The sequence below is a fragment of the Tetrao urogallus genome (genome assembly GCF_951394365.1).
Source record: "Tetrao urogallus genome assembly, chromosome: Z".
NCBI lineage: Eukaryota > Metazoa > Chordata > Aves > Galliformes > Phasianidae > Tetrao > Tetrao urogallus.
In genome coordinates, this window is record NC_136816.1 from 54,978,947 (window position 1) to 55,000,397 (window position 21,451).

At 38.7% G+C, this 21,451-nt stretch overlaps 1 protein-coding gene across 1 annotated transcript in view; it reads right to left on the bottom strand.

Moving 5' to 3' along the window:
- CWC27 (CWC27 spliceosome associated cyclophilin) overlaps positions 1-21,064 on the bottom strand; it is a gene marked incomplete at both ends in the record, with an annotated part of 118,401 nt that extends 97,337 nt beyond the window's left edge. The window contains 10 exons of the mRNA XM_079548653.1: positions 5,871-6,046; positions 8,236-8,269; positions 10,507-10,586; positions 13,394-13,463; positions 14,350-14,453; positions 14,631-14,729; positions 15,440-15,583; positions 17,788-17,900; positions 19,432-19,528; positions 21,023-21,064. Of these exons, the coding sequence (XP_079404779.1) occupies positions 5,871-6,046; positions 8,236-8,269; positions 10,507-10,586; positions 13,394-13,463; positions 14,350-14,453; positions 14,631-14,729; positions 15,440-15,583; positions 17,788-17,900; positions 19,432-19,528; positions 21,023-21,064 (959 nt within the window). The remainder of the gene's footprint in view (positions 1-5,870; positions 6,047-8,235; positions 8,270-10,506; positions 10,587-13,393; positions 13,464-14,349; positions 14,454-14,630; positions 14,730-15,439; positions 15,584-17,787; positions 17,901-19,431; positions 19,529-21,022) is intronic.
- Between the last annotated feature and the right edge of the window lie 387 nt (positions 21,065-21,451).

A 21,451-nucleotide genomic window follows, 5' to 3' on the forward strand; every position in this document is an offset into this window, starting at 1 on the left:
GCCATCCAGAGGGACCTGGACAGCCTGGAGAAGTGGGCCCATGTGAACATAATGAGATTCAGCAGGGTATTGCCCTTGGGCTGGGGCAGTCCCTGGTATTTATACAAACTGGAGGAAGATCTCCTTGAGAGCTGCCCTGTGGAGGAGGTCTTGGGGGTCCTGGACATGAGCCAGTAGTGTGCGCTTGCAGCCCGGAAGGCCAACTGTGTTCTGGGCTGCATTAAAAAAAGGGGTGGCCAGCAGACAGAGGGAGGTGATTGTCCCCCTCTACTCAGCTCTTGTGAGGCCCCCTCTGCAGTACTGCGTCCAGGCCTGGGGCGCCCAGCACACGAAAGATGCAGAGCTCTTGGAGTGGGTCCAGAGGAGGGCCGCTAAGATGAACAGAGGGCTGGAGTACCTCTACTCTGAAGAAAGGTTGAGGGAACTGGGCTTGTTTAGTTTGGAGAAGAGAAGGCTACAGAGAGACCTCATTGTGGCCTTCCACAACTTGAAGGAAGCATATAATCTGAGGGGTAATGACTGTTCACATGGGTTAATAGTGATAGGATATTGGGGAATGGTTTTAAACTAAGATAGGGGAGATTCAGATTAAGTATTAGGAGGAAGTTTTTCACACAGAGGGTGGTGACACACTGGAACAGGTTGCCCAAGGAGGATGTGGATGCCCCATCCCTGGAGGCATTCAAGGCCAGGCTGGATGTGGCTCTGGACAGCCTGGTCTGGTGGTTGGCGACCCTGCACATAGCGGGGGGGTTGAAACTAGATGATCGCTGTGGACGTTTTCAACCCAGGCCATTCTATGATTCTATGATAATAAAATATCTGCTTTAAGAATACCATTGTTAAAATATGGACATCTGACAGAACTATCTGATTTTTTGGTAAGCTACAATTACAGAACTTAATTTCTGAAGAGGAACACACCAGAAAATTTGTTTTTGGGGGGAAAATACTAAATAAATGTATTTATATCAGAATACTATATTAGTCCACAAACTTGGAAAAAAAAGTCACTTTAATCCCACATCTGTGAAGAAAATTGTTAGTATGAATTCACAGAACAATAATCAGTACGTGATGAATGGAACTATATATACGAATGACCAAGACAGGGATCATAAAAAACAATCTATCCAACACAACTTTCACAGTTACAAAATAACTGTTTCTTATACTTCAACTCATGCATTTGATAAAACATATAAAACTATTAAAAGTCTGTATTCTAAAGACATTTGCTTTTACAGTAAAACATAGGAGCTGGAAACTCAGACACTGTAGGATAGAGAAACTAAGAGTGTTGATGACTGATACATAAAGCACAGCAACACTTGTTTGTACCTGCCAATCAAGAACACAGTGATACATAACCTATTGGACGCCCTCCCTGGGAAGGGAGACATGCTAAAAAAGTTACTTTTCTATGCCACTGCTATAAACAACAAAGAGAGTAGAGATTTTCAACAATTACAAAGATTAAAAGATTTCTTTCAATCCAGAATTGTGGCAGTGTCCTAAATGATTTTACTTCCTTTCATATGTATGCCTGCATCATAAACGCAAGGTAAGAAGTGCACAGTAAACGTATTAGATCAAAATATTCTACCATTTACTATTAATGTATGGAAAAAATATCAAATAATTCTTTTAGAGCAACTATGGATTCAGATAGAAAAGAAAAGCCTCTATTTAAAGGCTTTTAAAAAGTTTTTCCTGGGATCACATACAAAGCTAACTTTGGCTATTCTGCGCCACAGAACTATGAAGAACTTCAGGAAATCAATCTTGCAAACTCAGTGTGTCAATATTTATTCAGATGGTAAAAACTGTTATGATGCCTTAACTGTACGTACTTTCATTTAGTCTAGGTTACTTTCAAAGAACTTGTATTGCATGGTCTGAAATGATCTTAGTATGAACTTGAGCATGTCTATTGAGCATGTTGTGCCTAGACATCAAGATTACAGTCAGTATGCAGTCATTTAAGCAAGTGCAGACACGTTTAAAAAGGAATGGCCATTCCATCCTGTTACAACAAATGGAGAAAAAAAACCACTAAACATCTCAGATAATTATACCTCAACAAGTGTTCTGTTCATTTATGCTATGATGAACAATGGCATTGGTGTACAAGGGAAACGTGACCGATGTCATTCATCTGGACTTGAGCAAGGCCTTCGACACGGTCCCTCACCACATCCTTATCTCCAAATTGGAGGGATGTAGATTTGATGGGTGGACCACCCAATGGATAGAAACCGGTTGAAAGGCCACAGACAGAGGGTGGTCATCAATGGCTCTATGTCCAGGCGGAGGCCGGTAACAAGCGGCGTCCCCCAGGGTTCTGTCTTGGGATCAGTGCTCTTTAACATCTTTATCAATGACATCGATGACGGAATCGAGTGCACCCTCAGCAAGTTTGCTGATGACACCAAGCTGAATGGTGTGGTCGACACGGTTGATAGATGAGAAACTTAACATGATCCAGCAGTGTGCTCAGAAAGCTCAGAAAGCAAATGGTACCCTGGGCTCCATCAGAAGAGGGGTGGCCAGAAGGGACAGGGAGGTGATTGTCCCCCTCTACTCTGCTTTTGTGAAGCCCCATCTGGAGTACTGTGTCCAGGTCTGGAGCCCCCAGTACAAGAAAGACAGGGAGCTGTTGGAGAGGGTCAAGAGGAGAGCCATGAAAATGATCAGGGGACTGGAGTACCTTCCCTACGAAGACAGACCGAGGGAGCTGGGCTTGTTCAGCCTGGAGAAAAGAAGGCTGCGCGGTGACCTCATTTCAGCCTTTCAGTACCAAAAGGGAGCCTACAAACAGGAGAGGAATCAACTCTTTGAAAGGGGTGATAACAGCAGGACAAGGGGAAATGGTTTTAATTTGAGGGAGGGAAGATTTAGGATGGATGTCAGGGGGAAATTCTTTACAGAGAGTGGTGAGGTGCTGGACCAGGCTGCCCAGAGAGGTTGTGGATGCCCCGTCCCTGGAGCTGTTTGAAGTCAGATTGGATGGGGTCCTGGGCAGCCTGGTCTAGTATTAAATGTGGAGGTTGGTGGTCCTGACTGTGGCAAGGGAGTTGGAGACTCGTGATCTTTGAGGTCTCTCCCAACCCTGCCATTCTGTGATTCTGTGTTGAACCAAGTAATTTCTTACATATACACAGCATATATCTGAAGCTTCATGAGATTATTTTTATGAAACCTATGGTGACATTAACTTTAACTAGGAATGTGCAATCTGTATACAAGAAAATATAAGGAATGTAATAGCAACTATATTTCTACTCCTTTATTATATATGTAGATAACTCATTTCCTTATGTTGGTGACTTATAAACCAAAAGAAAAGGACATTACTTAGTTTAGCTGCACTCTGTAGTCTATTAGGAATAAAATACATGAGAGAAACAGTTAAATTCAAGTGACTCAACTCCATTTCTTCCTCAGTTCAGTTATTCTAGTTATTATTATATTATTAGTTATTTATATTGCTGTTTAATAGCACATCCGTGTTAGGTATGTGATTGAAATTGTACTCTATTTGCACGCTGTATTTTGCAAACAAGAAGCAATGAAAATTTTTAAAAGCCCGTAACTAGAAATGCGTAGCATCTGAGCTCCACCTACAGGATAAGAACAAACATAAAACCAGTTTCAATCTGCCAAAGTGAAAGAGTAGTATATACTATGAAGCCTTCAGCTGATCTACTCAAGACACTAACATTTTTAAAACTTCATGTAATGTTATCTGTATATATTTTCATTTACACAGCTGTTCTGTATTTTCAAGTTTAAGTTCAATCTTTCTATAAAAACAACAGATATTTGGAATTTGTCTAATAAGCTGCCAGAATGAACAAGATCTTTTTTCCTTAAGTTTTTTATCTAGTATAAAATTGGAAAGTGTCTTCAAATTATTTTTTTATGTAAACAAAAGTCTCAAAAGGATGTTGAAATTACTAAAACTAACATCACCATCTGAGCACCCCAAGAACAACTGCATTTGAAGAAACAGTTGTGGATCTCAGTACCATGAATTTGAGAAGGTGTCTATTATTTCCATATTGTTTCTCTAAAACAGATGTGCATACTTCTGATTTCACAAAAGAATTTGTGTGAAAAACAGGATGACTAATAAAAATGAATAAAGATTTGTAAAACAAGTCATGCATGTTAAAATTCATTACTCAGAAAAAAAATATTTTTAGAAATTCTCTTATTCTATTAGCACATTTAAGTATCTGATGAGGTGAACAATACCTGATATAAGAATTTTCTTGTCCCCCTGATATTTGACTAGACATGCCTCTTCAAGATAAGTAAGGTGGATCGAAGCTTTTGTTTGATAGTCACACCTCATCCATTTCTCCTGTCAGCACACACTTGGACAATAGTGGCTGGTGAAGTCCCACAAGAATATTATCAATCATCCCTACTATACTTACAAAAAGGCCACTACTCTAGACAAGGAAACTTGATAACCGGCTGATTATCTCATCAAAACCAATGTCACTAGCACCTCATTTACATCAAACAACCCACGCTTTTAATTTTCATATAGGATGCCTTACCATTTGGAAAATAACAGATTCTAGAAACTGATGTTACCTAGAAACTGTATTACTAAGCAGTGTCTCCCAGGGCTATTGCTCTCAATCACTAAAAAAGCATCCAATAAAACTCACTTCAAAGACAAGATAGTCCATCTGGCTATGATACTACTACAACTTCCCTGAAAGAGTGGAATAATCACGGACTAAACACATTGTACTTGCATAGGAAGAGCCAGCAGCTTACAGACTGTTTGTACAAATATTTATGAAATCTGAAAAAATATAATGCAAGCACTCCTAAGGGTATGCACAATCTTTATGTCAACCTCATGCTGAGAACCTGCAACTACATGTTAGACAAGTTTGTATCTAGTAGCCCTTGCTGCAAAACCCAGCAAGTAGTTAAGCAGATTGGTTGGAAGACCACTGAACACACAGGCAATGTAAATCTTAGAATCATTAAGGTTGGAAAGACCACTAAGATCCTCTAGTCCAACCATCAGTCCATGCCTGTGACCACTCTACACCATGTTCTCCAGTGCAACACCTACTCTTCTGAAAATCTCCTGGGATGGTGACTCAATCACCTTCCTGGGCAGCAACCTGGTATAACTTAAAGCCATTATTTTTCATCCTACCACATGTTCCCCAGGAAAAGTGGCTAAATGTCACTTCGCCAAAACTTTAGTTTTTTTTTTTTTTTAGAGAGCAATAAGGTCCCCCCTCCTCTTCTCCAAACCAAACAATCCCAGTTTTCTTAGCTGCTCATCTTGTACTCCAAATCCCTCACCACCTTTATTGCCCCTTCTCTGGACACGCTCTGGGGCCTTAATGTCTTTCTTGTAGAGAAACTGAACACTGTACTCATGGTGTATGGCATCACCAATACTGTACAGAGCACATGAAGAGCACAATGTCTTTTGCTATTCTAGAGATGTTTGGCCTCCTAAATGTACCTAAAGACCCTTTCTCAAGAAAGCTTTCCTTGGATATCTCCTTTATTTCTGACCCCTCCCTTCCATTCCACGATAAGGCCATTTAACACTGATCTTTTTTTGTCCAGTCCAGAGGTATTCTTTCCCATTTTTCTCAAAAACTAGATTCAAGTTTAAACTACCAAATGAAACTAAGAACTGAGAAACCAACCGGCAGTTTCATCTTTCATAGTCGAGGGAGGCTGACAAATTTAATGCAGTACTAAAACAAAAATGCAGTAAATACGAAACTGGAATTGAACAGCAAATAACTGAAAATAAGTTGAAGGAGAAAAATAATATATGATTTATATGACTTATATATGACTTTTACATGACTTACCTGCGACTGGTGATTTTCTTTTCCATCTTAGTTTCTTCCTCTTGAAGTTGCAGTTTAGCAGTTTCACTTGTATCCATTTTCAACTTTTTTGCAATGCGTTCTTTCATTTGAAATCTCTCATTGCTAGCAGCTTCACCTTCTACACTGTCAACATCTTCACCATTTTCATCTTCCTCCTTTATTGATAGAACATAAAAAAAAAAATTGTTAGCTTTTTCTACTTTTTAACTACAGATTCTTGAATACATAAACCTTTTCTTACGAAGATGATTCTTTACCACAACAAAGAAACTAACAAGCAAAAATCCACAATTTTTAAAATTACTTCAAAGAATAATTTCAAGAATGTCTCTGTATCATTTAAAAAACAGAAATAGTGAGACTTTAATTCCTGAAAGGTATGCAGAAGGTTTCATGGCAATATGCTATTAGTTTGATTATTACCTATGGATCCAAAAGTCGATCAAGGCAATATATTAACACTTCATTAATTTTCCCTTAAAAGAAAACCAGAAACGCAGAAGGCCAACTGTATCAACTGATGGGTGGCCAGAAAGAAGAGGGAAGTGACTGTTCTCCTTTTGCTCTGCCCTCATGAGGTCCCACCTGCCATATGCACATATGCAGGTTGGGCAGAGAATGGCCTGAAAGCAGCTCTGATGAGAAGGATCTAGAGGTGCTGGTTGACGAAAGGTTCAACATGAGCCTGGCAATAGGCACTTGCAGCCCAGAAAGCCAACGGTATCCTGCACTGCATCAACAGAAGCGTGATCAGCAGGTGGAGGGAGGAGATTCTGCACCTCTACTCTGCTCTCGTTAGATCCCACCAGGTGTACTGCACCCAGTTCTGAGGTCTCCACCACAAGAAGGACATGGAGCTGTTGGAGTGGGTCCAGAGAAGGGCCATGAAGATGATCAGAGGGCTGAAGCACCTTCCCTGTGACAACAGGCTGAGAGAGTTGGAGCTTTTCAGCCTGGAGAAGAGAAGGCTACGAGGAGACTTTATAGAGGGCTTCCAGTACTTGAAGGGGGCCTAAAGAAAAGTTGGAGAGGAATTTTTTATAAGGCGTGTAGTAACAGGATGAAGGGAAGTGGCTTAAAACAGGAAGAGGATAGATTTAGACTAGATACTAAGAAGAAATTCTTTACTATGGGGGTGGTGAGACACTGGAACAGGCTACCCAGCAAAGTTGTGAATGCCCCTTCCCTGAAAGCATCCAAGGCCAGGCTGGATGGGGCTGTGAGAAACCTGGTCTACAGGGAGGTGTCCCTGCCTATAGCAGGGGGGTTAGAATGAGATGATCTTAAGGGCCCCTTCCAAGACAAACCACTCTATGATTCTATGAAATGACCAGGCTCGCTGTGTCAAAATACTGCATGACAGCCAATCAGCAGAGAATCACAGCTTAAACAAGAGTGAGATCATGCACATGGCTCGAACAAAGGCAGAATTTGAGTTTATGTGTCCAAGAAGCTGAGCACATACTGTGTTTTGCAAAAGAGGTAACAGCACATACAATGGAAATAAGCTGACTTCTTTTTGTATAGGTGCAAGGATGAGGGAGACTGCATCTGTCCTTCACTCTCATTGAATACCAGCTAACAGATAATAGCTACTGACCTATGCATAGCAGACAGATATGAAACACAAAGTACTTCTGAGGATTCAATTTATGGAACACAGGATTATATTCCCAGTCATTCATGTTTTGATAGCAACTCAAAGATCTAGCCCATCATCCATGGCTGTAGGTAAATATGCACTTCAACTTGCAATTTTATTCCGTAATATCAATAAAAACTTCCTTGTATATAAAATATCCTCTTTGTTTGGACATCCAAATTATTACTGCTTGCTTACTTAAATTTCCCACCTTTCAGACATAACACTCTTTATCAATGCTATTTTTGGTGATAGACATTCATCTTCTTCCCTTGAAGAAATCTTCCCAATAGCATTCTCACTCATACAGAGCCTTCCCCTTAGATTAGTGTTCTATCATCATTCATGATAAATATAATCTTAATTCCTTTCCCATCCCTGAAGCAATTTCAGGGCTTGTATTAAAGGTTTGTGACTCTGTGGTAATCAACCTCATTTACTGACTGAAATATCTGCTAAGAAGTTTCCATAAAATGCAGTAGGTGGCATGCAGCAGCAAGTTTACCCTGACACGAAAGCACACAACTGCCAACCCTCAGAGCTCTGAAAGGGTTACTGGTTTTTGCTGGAAATCTGACTTGAGCTAGCTTTAGAAATCCTCAAAAGCAGCATTTATTTCCCACAGGAAAATGTTAAATCACATACAATAAGGAAAAAAAGACTTATTTGTAAAAATAAATAATAATTCAAAAAATTACTTACCTCACTCAAATAACTCTCTTCATTTGCTGCATCACTAAAAAAGAATAATTAATACTTTAAAATAGCAGAGAAGACTTAAAATACTGTTTAAAACACAGCTCTTTAATAAAAATTTTAACTAATTGAAATTTTAGGTAACTTAGTCATTTACACCATCCTCACATTCATTCTAACATTACCAATTAATAGTATTTTCTGTCATTTGTCATCATCTTCTCTGAATAAAAAGTTTAATATCATAGGATAAAACTGTAGTCTGCCACAGACACATTCTATTACTAACCATATTCAGACAAAATGCTGAAGTATACAGTTGCTTCAAAGGTGAGGAACTATGCTAATTATTACAATTATTTTTTAAATTTAAGTCAAAACATCTATTGATCCAGAAAATATTATGATTAGGCAAGCAAGTAGAATACTATAGAACAGCCTTGGAAATCAATTTGGACCAATAAATAACAAATTAATGGACACAATCTAGGTGTAATATCTTACAAGCATAAGCAAAAATCCTAAATAACGTATAATAATTTAGTCAGACAATATACATAAGCGGGCATGCCATCATGTTTTCTGACTACTGTTTGCACTGTACTGCTGAAAAGAAAAAGAAACAACAAAAGTAACTTTTAAGATAGTTGATTTTTATCTCATTTATACATTCCTAGCATTTCATGGCAAATATTCTGTATTTAAGAAAGCCTTTTTTATATAGGCGTGTTTTATTTGCATTATACTGATGTGAATTTAACATCAAAAACTTTTTGTGGAAGTAATTTTTTCTTAATAAAACTTAAAAAAAAATCATCTGAAAGTATTAAAGAAAATATTTTGAATTAATACAGTTCTGTTCTGACGTCAGTACCAAACAAGCAGACGCACAGTATGAGGTAATTTGTGGGTTTTATGGCAGTAGAGCAAACCATCTTATTAACCTCTGGCAGAAAGGGCTACATGTAGCTGCAGATGAGCTGTCTGCTTTATTATATTTGCACTCACACATTCTCTAGTCAAATGTTTTTAAGGAAACTAAGTAGCTCTGAGATGACAGAGAAAAGGCCTCTGCACTAATAAATTCAATGTTATAAGACACGAAACAAAAGTCAGGAGCAAACCAACACTTCATGCAGTGAAGATTACTGACTTATTTCCACTATTGCGTGCTAGGTCTTGAGTTGTTCATCAAACTCAATAACAAAGTAGGCAAGCAACTGCACTACTGATTTTTTTAATAATACTACATCATGCAGAACAGTACAGACAAGAGTAGACTAATGAACAGCAGAAGAAACAGAAAGATAAGACAGTAAAATGTGAGATGAAATTTGAAGTGTATTCAGGTAGAAAGACGTGTAAAAAGAATTCCACAAACAGGACAAGGAGCTGGAAGTTGACCAGCACTAATCATGAATTCTTTGAATATTGTGCTGAGATAATTCCATTGAAAGTGTATAAACAATGGCTTAAAAAGCAAATCAGAAGTTTAGAAGGATTAAAAAAATAGAGGACAAACTGAAGACTGTCTTTATGCAAGTATATGTCTTTAAATGTCATCTTTAATTTGCTTAGATTCAAATAAAAACTAGCAAAACGATATTTCAGAACAGAAATGGTGTCAGAGAAGAGAAACAAGAATAACTTGTTTATTATAACGGATACTGAATTCTTGTGTGAAGAAAACCTGAGAAGGTTTTAAGGAATCCAGATGGAAAAGAAATGGCCTAAGAAGGGAATGTAGTAAAAACAGGTATATAAAGACTGGCTGCTCATTGTCTCTTCCAAACAAGAATTAGAAATTACCAAACAAGGCCAGTAAAATGATGTTTCAGAAAAAAAAACCACAAAACAGACAAAAAAGAAAACACAACAAAAAAAGAGATACTTCCTTCTGCAAATGTAGGATAGTAAGATGCAAGTGTAAAAAAACATTATAAGAGGTCACTGCATACTTTGAAGAGAGCCCGTGTAAGGGTTACTAATTAGATGAACCATATCAAAATCTGCCAGCTCTGTGACCTGAAAGTAGTTTGAGGTTGTAAGGCTATTCAGCAAAACGATACGTTTGCCCTATATTTCATCTTTCTTGGGCACCCATTGCTGGATGCCCACTGCTGGTAACTGCATAGTGAGTTAGAGAAACATTTGGTCCAATCCAGCAAAATGTTTTATACTTTCTTAAACAGTGACAGACATAAAATGAGTATCTTTGCATCAGGTCTAACATCTTTGAAGTAGATCTGCTCTGGAATGTGGAAAACTTGTATTAACCTTTTGACAGCAGGAACTGAGCTCAAATGTGGATCATCCTTCAGTAGGTCATGACTACTTTTACTCCTTCCCTTCATGTTCTGTTAAAAAAAAAAAAAAGGGGTTACAAATTTCAGTGCTTAAGGGAATACAGAAAAAGGCAATGGTAAGGAAAAAATTATTTATTTCCAGTTAGTTTTAACCTAAGTAGTAAGCATAAACATTTCTAATTACAAAAGAACATAATCCTTGCAGGAAGACAGCAGTAGTGTGGATAATAACATCACCTTCTGATTTATCAACACCTTCTTTATGTGTTATATTTGACACTGTCTTCTTTGTCATTCTCCTAGAGATGCTGGCAACTGGGGGCTTCAGTAGATACACTCTTTGCTGGGTAAAAAACTGGCTGGATGATCACTCCCAAAGAGTGGTGGTAAATGGAGTTAAATCCAGCTGGCAACCCATCATGAATGGTGCTCCCCAGGAGTTGATATTGTAGCCTTTCCTGCTCAGTATCTTTACTGATGACCTGGACAAGAGGATTGAGTGCACCCTCACTAAGTTTGCAAATGACACCAAGCTGGGAGGAAGTGTTGATCTGTCTGATTCTATTTGAAGGCCGTTCAGAGGGATCTGAACAGGCTGGATAGCTGGGCTGAGGCCAATGAGATGAAGTTCAACAGGACCAAGGCTGGGTCATGCATTTTGGCCACAGCAACCTTAGGCAGTCCTACAGGCTTGGGGCAGAGTCACTGGAAGACTGTGTGGAAGAAATGGACCTGAGGGTGTTGGTCAATGCTCAGCTAAACATGAGCCAGAAATGTGCCCAGGTAGCCAAAAAAGCCAATAGCATCCTGGCGAGCAGAAGCAGAGAAGTGATCGTCCCTCTGGAGTAAGCACCGGTGAGGCCTTACTTCAAATACTGTGTTCAGTTTTGTGTTTCTCATTACAAGAAAAACATGGAAGTCCTGGTGCATGTCCAGAGAAGATCAACAAAACTGGTGAGGGGTCTGGAGCACAAGACTTATGAGGAGAGGCTGAAAGAACTGGAACTGTTAAGTCCAGAGAAGAGTGGGTTCAGGAGATCTTGCATCTCTCTACAATGACCTGAAAGGAGGTTGTAGGGAGGTAGGGGTCAGACTCTTCTCCCACATAACTAGCAATGGGAATGGAAGGAATGGCTTCAATTTGCATCAGGAGAGATTCAAGTTGGATGTTAAGAAACATTTCTTTTCTGAAAGTGTGGACAGGCACTGGAGGTGCCCCAGTCACTGTCCCTGGAGATGTTCAAGAAACATATAAAAGTTATGCTAAGGGACTCAGTTTAGTGGGGAAATACTGATGGTATGAGGATGATCAGAAAGGTTGATCTTGGAAGTCTTTTCCAACCTTGGCGATTCTATGATTCTACAAAATATGATAAGCACTTAGCACCTTTGTAAACTGCTCCAAACAAGTACAGACAATTAAATGCAGTTTGGACAGTGAAAGCTTCAGCCTAAACATTAGTTGACAATCAGTGGGGGTCACGCTGTCAGGTCCCAAAGCACACTGATATACTACAGTGTGTCTTTAGGAGTCTTACCTGGACCTGCTCTGCCCATGAGCACTGTTTCCACTTAGACCTGTGAATTCAGACACTGCCTGAACTGTAACAGATGTATGCTTGAGCCTAGCATTCTGGATGGACTTCTTGGACAGACACTGTAGCTTTGCTTAATTAGTTACTTTTTCAGACTTCTCTAAATTGGCAATTTTACCGCATTTGGCAACTCCAAAAAAGTTAACAGAAGAATTTCACAGCATGACAACACTGAAACTGAACTTGTCATGAAAGAGATGTTTTATCTAGATCATTTTAAAATGAAGCGCAAGTATTTGGAGTAAAAGAGAAGGACACAGCAAACAAATTGAATGCAATACTGAAAAATAGACACATATAGCAGAATGTCAGACAAACATGCTCTTAAGGAAAGTAAGCATAGTTAGTTGGACAGGCTAAGTCAAAGCAAGGAAGCATCAGAGTTAAAATACTGTGATAAACCTCTGCTACTAACCTACCTGCCACCATCTTACTGTAACACTGTGCATTACTGTACTCATCGCTGTCCTCTGTACTTCACTGTAGGATTGGGGATAATTTTCATTACGACAGCACAGAACTTAGCATAATGTAGTTTCATCACTAATAAAAATTGGTACTTGAGCTGTACAAGTCAGTTATAATGTCTGGAGCTCTCGAGAAATAATTTGGTCAATAGTAGAAACACGGATGGCAACCTGCAATTTTTTAAAGTAATTTGGCAAAGTCCATTCAGGAGATATTAGATTAAAGAATACCTATACCATCCAAGTTCTGTGAATTTGGACAATTCATAACAGTGTAACTGTTTTTATTTTTTATTTAACTGTTTTAAATTAATTACAACAAATATTAATTACAATGACATGATGATTTTCCCACAATAACACTGCCTTATTCTTTGTACAAAATATACTCACATAAGAAAACAGAGCCTAGAATTCCCTGGTAATGAAGAATTTGACATATTTCAACTCTCAAGTTTTTTACTTGTAATTAAGGAAGTGAAAAAGAAAAAAGTACCTATTACCTTGTTATACAGCAGAAATAGCTTTACACAGCCACACTATGACAAATGGAACCATTTTTATATTTCTGTAAACACTATCATGCAATAACTGAAGGCATCTTCTAAACTAGAAAAATTCAAGGTTTTTTTCTAGAAATCAAAATAGTAGAATTATCAAAACAAAGATAATTTCTAATATTATTGTTTAAAACTCAAAAGTAAAAAGAATACAAAGGACTTTAAAATATTTCATTAGCATGTAAAAAAGATAGTTTTAAGTTGAAAATAAAAATGAGGATGATTTGGTATAATACCTGACTAACTCTGTTGACTTCCTCCTCTTCTTCTTCAGCTTCTTCCCCAAACGAAAGCAAGTTAAAATTTCTTTAAGAGAGAAAACACATTTCCTATTAAAACTTTAATTTTAATTATCATTTGATAAACTTCAAACATGCAACTTCCATTTTGTATGTCCCTATTCTATGCCTGAGACAGAACAAACAGGACAGTTACAAACTAACATACTTTAAAGTCACTTTAAAGTCACACAGAATTTAAAATTCTGCCTTGACTAGCTTCCAGAGACTTATAAATGCCAACAGCTCTTTATTATTTTTTTTTTAATACAGCAACGCTCCAGCAGTAAACACAAAACTCAAGATGCAACAGCTCAGGAAAGCAGCAACCACAAATACAATTTCACAAATGTATTTAGAATAGATAATGATCTTTAAGGGTTTTTCTTCAAAATTATTTATGCACTGTATTAGAAACAGCTAGTTGCAATACAATCTGCTTCTGTCCAACAGAACCAAAAGCATGCACATAGTACCGAATTCCTATTACTTTTCATATATATGTAAATCTACCAAATTTTGTTCATAAACGAATGCATTTAAAAAGCATTTGAAATTTGAAAGCATTTTAATGGGAGCAGGTGTTAGCTGATAAAATAAATTAAAAATTTAAAAGAACTGTGCCCAAGTTATAGCATGCATTAACTTCTGCATCATCTCAGTTACAAACGATTGCATATTCTTCTTGCGCATGGCTTACACTACTGTATTCTCTCTCCTCTGCAATAAACTATTGCACAAAAGAGCCATAGCTTAGCAGATGCACAATAACTACTGAAAAAAAACTAGGGTTATTTGCTAACATTACAGCAGTTTCTTCTTGCATTTTTGTTAAGCCTTTCAAATAAAAAACAACCAAGCTGCTATTTCAAGGTAAAAGAAAATTAACTACTGCTCATGTTGCATGTATTTACTTTGTGCCTTTTACTTTGGGCTTCTTATCTTCTTCTTCTGGTTTGTCCTTCTTCAGCTTTCTATTTGGTCTTGGAACAATATCATCAAATGGATTAAACAAAACCTTTAAAAAAAAAGAATATTTTAGTCACATCCCTAGTAAGCACTGTTAATAAATGACTCAATATTTTAAAAGCAATACATAAAAGACATGCCAGATTTTCATACTAGATCACAGCTCTCTTAGTAATACAAATGAAATAATTAAAAAACTACGAGTTGTAAAGAACAACATACCTACCTCACTACTTCTTATTTTATGTGGACTGAGTGGTCTTTCCTCTTTGTCAACTTCCACTTCAGCTAGCCGCAGCATGTTATATATAGTATCTCCAGTAACCTATCAAATGCACAGGAAAGGTTTGAAAGTACTTAAGTACTTCTGCAAAACACAAGGCAATTATTACATAAAGAATTTGAAAATACAAGTGATACAGGAAATACCGTAGGCATAGAAATCACTTAAAAGAGAGTAAGTACAGCGTACCAATGGTTTTGGCTTTTCATCTTTAAATTAACAGCGAAGTTGAAAGAACATAAGAAAGAGCAAATTGTGCATTTCTGAGAGCAGAGGAAGATGTCAAAATTTTTCTGGGACTTGTAAAGCAGGAAAATAAGATACTGAAATACAAAAATTGTAGCTTTACTTTCTTTTGAATGAACTATGAAAGTGGTAAGTTCATCTTAGGCTTTTTAATTTCCTGACTTTCCTTAAGTAATTATAGCTTACAAATAAATGTAAACAAATAAATAAACAAATAATGTTATTAGCATTAGACTAGTAAAGCAGTTATCATATTTCTAGTAAGCGATGATTTAAAAGGAAGCACAACACTTCTTTTCAGAAGAAAAACAGTAAAAAGTGGATAATGATGGCAACAACCCATAGAAACATTTCCAAGAGATGCAGACAGAATGCAGGCAGCTCAGAATGAAGTAAAATAATTTCATACATATCTAACACAAACAACACTACAAGAACCTTCAATGATAGAGAAACATACACATGCTTCTAGCAAGCTCAAACTGAGACTACTCTGTGTAGCAGACCTTTCCAAAGATCGTATGCTTGTTATTAAGTTCATCTGCACGACCCAGTGTAAAGAAAAACTGACTGCCATTATCATGGGGTCCAGCATTTGCCATAGCAACAAGTCCTCTTCGATTAAATCGCAATCGTGAATGGAACTCATCCTGGAAAAGATAAAAAGAAGTATTTAACTACTATATATTTATATTAACATACACTGACAAAAATAAACTGTTAGTTCAAAAAAATTAAAAATTCAAGCATTAATAAAACTGGTCATTTATACCTTAGTAACAAGATTATATTTAAAACTTCTGCTCAAAACAGAAATAATTTTTAGTCTATCTTTTCTTCTCAGTTTCTATATCATCACAAATAAGCAAACAAAATTATTTCAAAACAAAACAAAAACAAAATCAAAACAGAAACAAAATCAATTAACAAAATCTGAAGAAAAAGTTTAGAAGCTACTATGCCAATAATAGAAAAACAAGATACACAATAGAAGATACACAATACACAGCAGAAACACAATTCAAGATAAACTAAGTTTTGCTAAGATAACTTCCCCTTTTCTAAGTATTGCCTAATATTAATCATTATTTCTGTTGAAATTAGTGCTCTATACAACAGTAAAAGAAAAAAGAAAAAGAAAAAAAGAAAAAGAAAGCATTTGTTAACGTAACTGCATCACAGGTATTTCCTGTAAAACCATTATTCTAGTCAACTGTTTCATTTAGCAGAAATTCTAATCCATGTAAAATAACCAGAAGTTCAGAATCTTTGCAATAGTACAATATTACTCAAATCCAAAGGAAGAACATCTTCAGGACCATGAGAAGACAGAAGAGGGCATCAAATAAAGATGACAGTGATGAGTAACACACAGTATAACACAATAGTATAAAACTTCTTTAACACTTAACAAAAATATTAAATAAGTGTTATTACTACACTATTAGAAGTATTTGTTTTGATGCTTGCTCACGTAGCAACCTCTCCCACAAACTGCAGATATGCATTAATGCAGGATTTGCATTACAACTGCAGCAGGTGGACTGATGGCCCAGAAAGGTCACATAATTTCAGTCACCAGCTAAAGATGTTTACCCTATCTGAAAGACTCAACCAGAACTAGAACACAGCTTCTGTGCATGTGAAACTTCACTCAGGATCTGAAGGTCCTGACCAAGAGATGTGATGTGCCATTATCAATAATACTAGTGACTACATATACATTCAGATACCTTTGACTATTCAGACAATGAACAACTAACAATGACTATTCAAAGACATGAACAACTCACATGTCTGCTCCTCAGTTTTCCACAAAGATCCATAGAATGCTTTGGGACCTTATATATCACCCAGTTCCAATCCCCTGTCATGGGCAGGGTTACCCCTCACTAGACTGGGTTGTCCAAAGCCCCATCCAAGTCTTAAGCGCTCAATATGGATGATGCATCTGCAGCTTTTCGAGGCCATCTGTTCCATTGCCCCACCACTTCCTGAGTTAAGAGTTTCTTTTTAATGTCTAATCTAAATCTACTGCACAAAATATTCCTTTCTTCTGTCATTCTCAGACAAAGAGTCTTTCTGCAGCCTTCCTGTAAGCCCCCTTTAGGTATTGGAAGGCCTCTATACTGCCTCTGCAGATTCCTCTCTTCTCCAAGCTGAACAAGCTCAACTCCCTTAACCATTCTTCACAAAGATGTGCTCCTGCCCTCTGATCACCTTTGTGGTCTCCTCTGGACCTGCTTCAACAGCTCTATATTCTTCCTTGTGCTGGGGGCCCTAGATTTGGATGAAGTAGCTCAGATGGGGCCACACAAGGACAGAGCAGAGAACAATCACATCTGTCTTTTGATGTAGCCCAAGATACAATCGACCTTCTTGGCTGCATTTCCCATTTTAGGCTCATGCTGAGTTTCTCATCAACCAGCACCCTAAGTTCTTCTCACATGTGCTCTCAATCCATTCTCTGCCCAGCCCGTACTTGTGCTTAGCATTGCCCCAACCTATGATCAGGACTCTGCACTTGGTCTCGTTGAACTTCACGAAGTTAAAATACTGAACAATTTTCTCTCCTATTTTTATTTTGTTGAAGTGAATGTTAATAAGGTTATACATTTATCACAGAATTAGAACAGGCATATTTAAGAACACTCAATTCTAAAATACACATTCAAAAATGTTGAAGCATGTGCAAATTCAGAATATGAATAAACTTCAGCATTCCTTATAGAATAAACTGCATTCCTTCTACAAATTTTTTTTTTTCTCACAACCTAACACAGTAGGAAGGGCAACTGACAGAGAGTAACCAAACATCAATATGCACAAGATACACAGATACATAGCTACATACCTTGAAGGGAGCTCCGTAGATTGAATCTCCACCTGAGCCGGTACCAGTGGGATCACCTCCCTGCACTATAAAACCCGGCACTACTCTGTGAAATATTGTATTATTGTAATACTCTAAAAAAGAAAAAGAAAATATATTAAACATACTTAAGCTATCTACACTTCCAGAGAGATTATGCAGACATATCAGTTACTGGAGTTCTATAAAACAAAACCTACAACAGCATTCTGCCATTTCCACCAAGCTGCCTGATCATATATTGACTTGCTCAGCGTGACTGTACCTTACCTAATCTACAAAGCATTCCTGATGATATTTATGAAAAAAAAAAAAAAAGAGGAGTCTTAAGTTTCTGCCACAGAAGATACTGCATACCACTGACAAAATTGTATTAATGAGTAATTTTATTTTCAGGACTACCAATGATAGTACCAGTATATATCACTTTAAAAGGAGAGTTAAATCTACTACGCCCTGTCCCAGCCAGTACCTCACATACATACTTGTTTATATCCATGCACCAAATGGTTATCACTTCCACTCAATGGCACAGAACACAGGTGTCGTCCCTTTCCCCTACACTGTATTGTCTTTTGCTCCCCAGGTTATCTTGTTACTGTTCTCTGTACACACACACATATACTTCAGATAAGCATTACGACACTGTAAGAAAACGTAAGTACGAAAAGTTCAACTCAACATATATTTACTTTATTTTTCCCTTTTTTCAATCTGCATTATGCTGTAAGACAAAGCACCTGACAGTGTTGCAGCATAGCTCTGTATGTTCAAGGATAATTATATTATACAGTACTCACTAGAGAAATACTAAAGCATACAATACAAAGCATAGGATCCAACAGAGTAGCCATGCAAGTTCAGAAAGGAAATATGGCATACTTTTTTAAAACCAAGGATAACTTAAGGTAATTCCCTGGGCTGAGAAGCTGACTTAACGTTACAAAAAATATTTTTGAAAATCCACATCTTCACATAATCAGTAAGAGCACAGAGTAGACCTTATATATGTCTGGGATACACAAATTCCACACTGCTATTTTTCCTTATCAGAGAGCTAAAAGAACTCTCACCAAATCTTATTAATGGTATATAAGTAGGAGTAGGAAGCATAAATTGAGAGGGTCCTTTGCACATTTTTTGTATAGTTTTCCCAATATGGAACTTCTCATTTAGGTACATTATTTCAGCAAAAGGCTTTACAGGGTTCTAGTCAATAAAACACCACAGCAAATGAAACATTAAAAGCACTCATGAAGAAATGAACAGGGAGTAACAACAGTGAAGCAGGAATGAACAGGGGATGTCCAAGCATTGCATCACTGACATTTCCTATGTGCATTAAAGCTGCTATACTTTGTAGAGACTTCTTGAAAATAGGCCTTCCTAAACATCTTACACCAACTACTACATTCAAGAAAATCACCTAAAAACTGTTGTTCTTTTTCCTTCCATTGGGTTTCTTAATGACCTTGAAAAATGTTTTTGATCTGGGTAGCAGGTAATAAAAATAATTAGTTAACATATTAAAACTTACTTATGACTTATCTTTTCCAAAACTGTCATCGAAATACCAATAGTACACATTAAATAATTTTAACAAATCCTACCCCATCTTGTCCTTACCTTCCATACAAAGCTGGATGAAATTTCGACATGCTTTTGGTGCTTCTTTAGACCACAATTCTATATCAATATCTCCTGCTGTAGTTCTCAGCAAAACCTACAAAATTTTTATAAACATACCATTAGTTTTATTGCAACTTAGACACTAATAAACAAATATTACTTCTGAGTTAAAAGGCACAGTTAACTTCATAACATTAACAACAGTAGTAGATAAGTAGTAAGCAGTTAAGGCTGGTGATGAATAGCATCCCCCAGAGGTCCAACCTAATCACCTTTATCCCTGACATAGACAGTGAGCTTGAGTACACCCTCAAGTTTGCTGATGACACCAAGATGAGTAGTGTAGTTGATATGAAAGAAGGAAGGGATGTCGTTCAGAGGGACCTGGACAGGCTTGAAAAGTGGGACCCATGTGAGGTTCAACTAGGCCAAGTGCAAGGTGCTGTATGTGAGTTGGGGCATTCCCAGATAAACGTACAGACTGGGAGAAAAACTCCTTGAAAGCAGCCCTTCTGCAAAGAATTTAGGGGTTCTGTGTGTGAACATCTGGGAATGTTCACATTTCATCTGGGTGTGGATGAAAAGCTGGACATCACCCAGCAATGTGCAAACCCTAAGTCCAAGTGTATTCTGGGCTGTGTCAACAGAAGAGGAGCCAGCAGGGAAAGAGGGGATTGTACCCCTCTGTTCTGTCCTCTTGAAGCCCCACCTGGAGTACTGTGTCCAGACCTGGAGCTCCCAACAAGATAACGATGTGGAGTTGTTGGAGGAGGTCCAGAGGAGGGCCATGCAAATGATCAAAAGGCTGCAGCACCTCTCCTGTGAACAAAGGTTGAAGGAACTGAGCTTGTTCAGGCTGGAGAAGAAAAGGCTCCTGGGAGACCTCACTGTAGCCTTCCAGTACTTGAAGTAGGGATATAAACAAGAAGGAAATCAACTTTTATGTGAGTAGTCAGTGACAGGACAAAGGCAGATCGTTTTAAATTGAAAGAGAGCAGATTTAGGCTGCATGTAAGGGGAAAATTCTTTACTCAGAAGGTGGAGAGGCACTGTCCACAGAAGCTGTGGTGCTCCATCCATGGAGGTGTCAAGGTCAGGTTGGATGGGGCACTGAGCAGCTGAGCTGGAGGGAGGCAGCCCTTCCCATGGCTGGAGATTGGAACTGGGTGACCTCTGATCCAAACCATTCTGTGATTCTATGATATCCCAATGTAGCTTTGCTCAACTTAAGATATAGTTCTGAAGCAACTCAGATGAAAAGACTACTGATAACACAGTAACTACCAGAGGGTAGAATATTAAACACTCTTTAGTATTTCCACAATGAGACAACGCAGAAAAAGAATATGCCTTAAATCTCCAGTGGCACGCTCTATTTATTACAGGTAACACCACTAAAGACAATGCCGATTCATAACAAAGCGGTAAACATAACAAGCGGCCGAAAGCGACAAAATCAGCCGCCTGCCCCTCGCCCGCGCTGCCAGCAGCTCCCGCCCTCCCCTCCCTCGCAGCTCCTCCGAGGGCAGCGCGCGCACCGCCGCGCGGCAAGGCGAACACGGCACCGGCTGCCCGCAGGGACCCTCACCTTGCCGTTGGTGGGGGGCTCCTGGATGTAAATGTTGCTCATGCTGGGGAAGGGGTGTTGTGGCAGACCCACGCAGTCCCAGACCGATGCGCATCAACGCTTCTCCCCTACCCGCGCTACTGCCCGCAGTCCGCCGCCATCTTGGGCGCCTCTACACAGCACAGTGGAGCGGGGAAGGGTGTGACTGCCCAGAACAGGGGGAAGGAGAAAGGAGCGCTCCGCCGATCAGGGGCTGCACGGCGATCACAGAGTGAATTATTTCCGGAAGGACCTGAAGGCTTTTCCGGACCTCCGGTCCCTCCTCGTCTCCCCGGCCCGGTACTGAGGTCCCCCGTCCTCCCCGGGAGTGGCGCGGCCCGAGAGCTCCGGGCTAAGCCTTCCGGCAGGGAGACGCGCCGCGGCGTTTCCGGGCCGGGCTGCGTGGAGGAC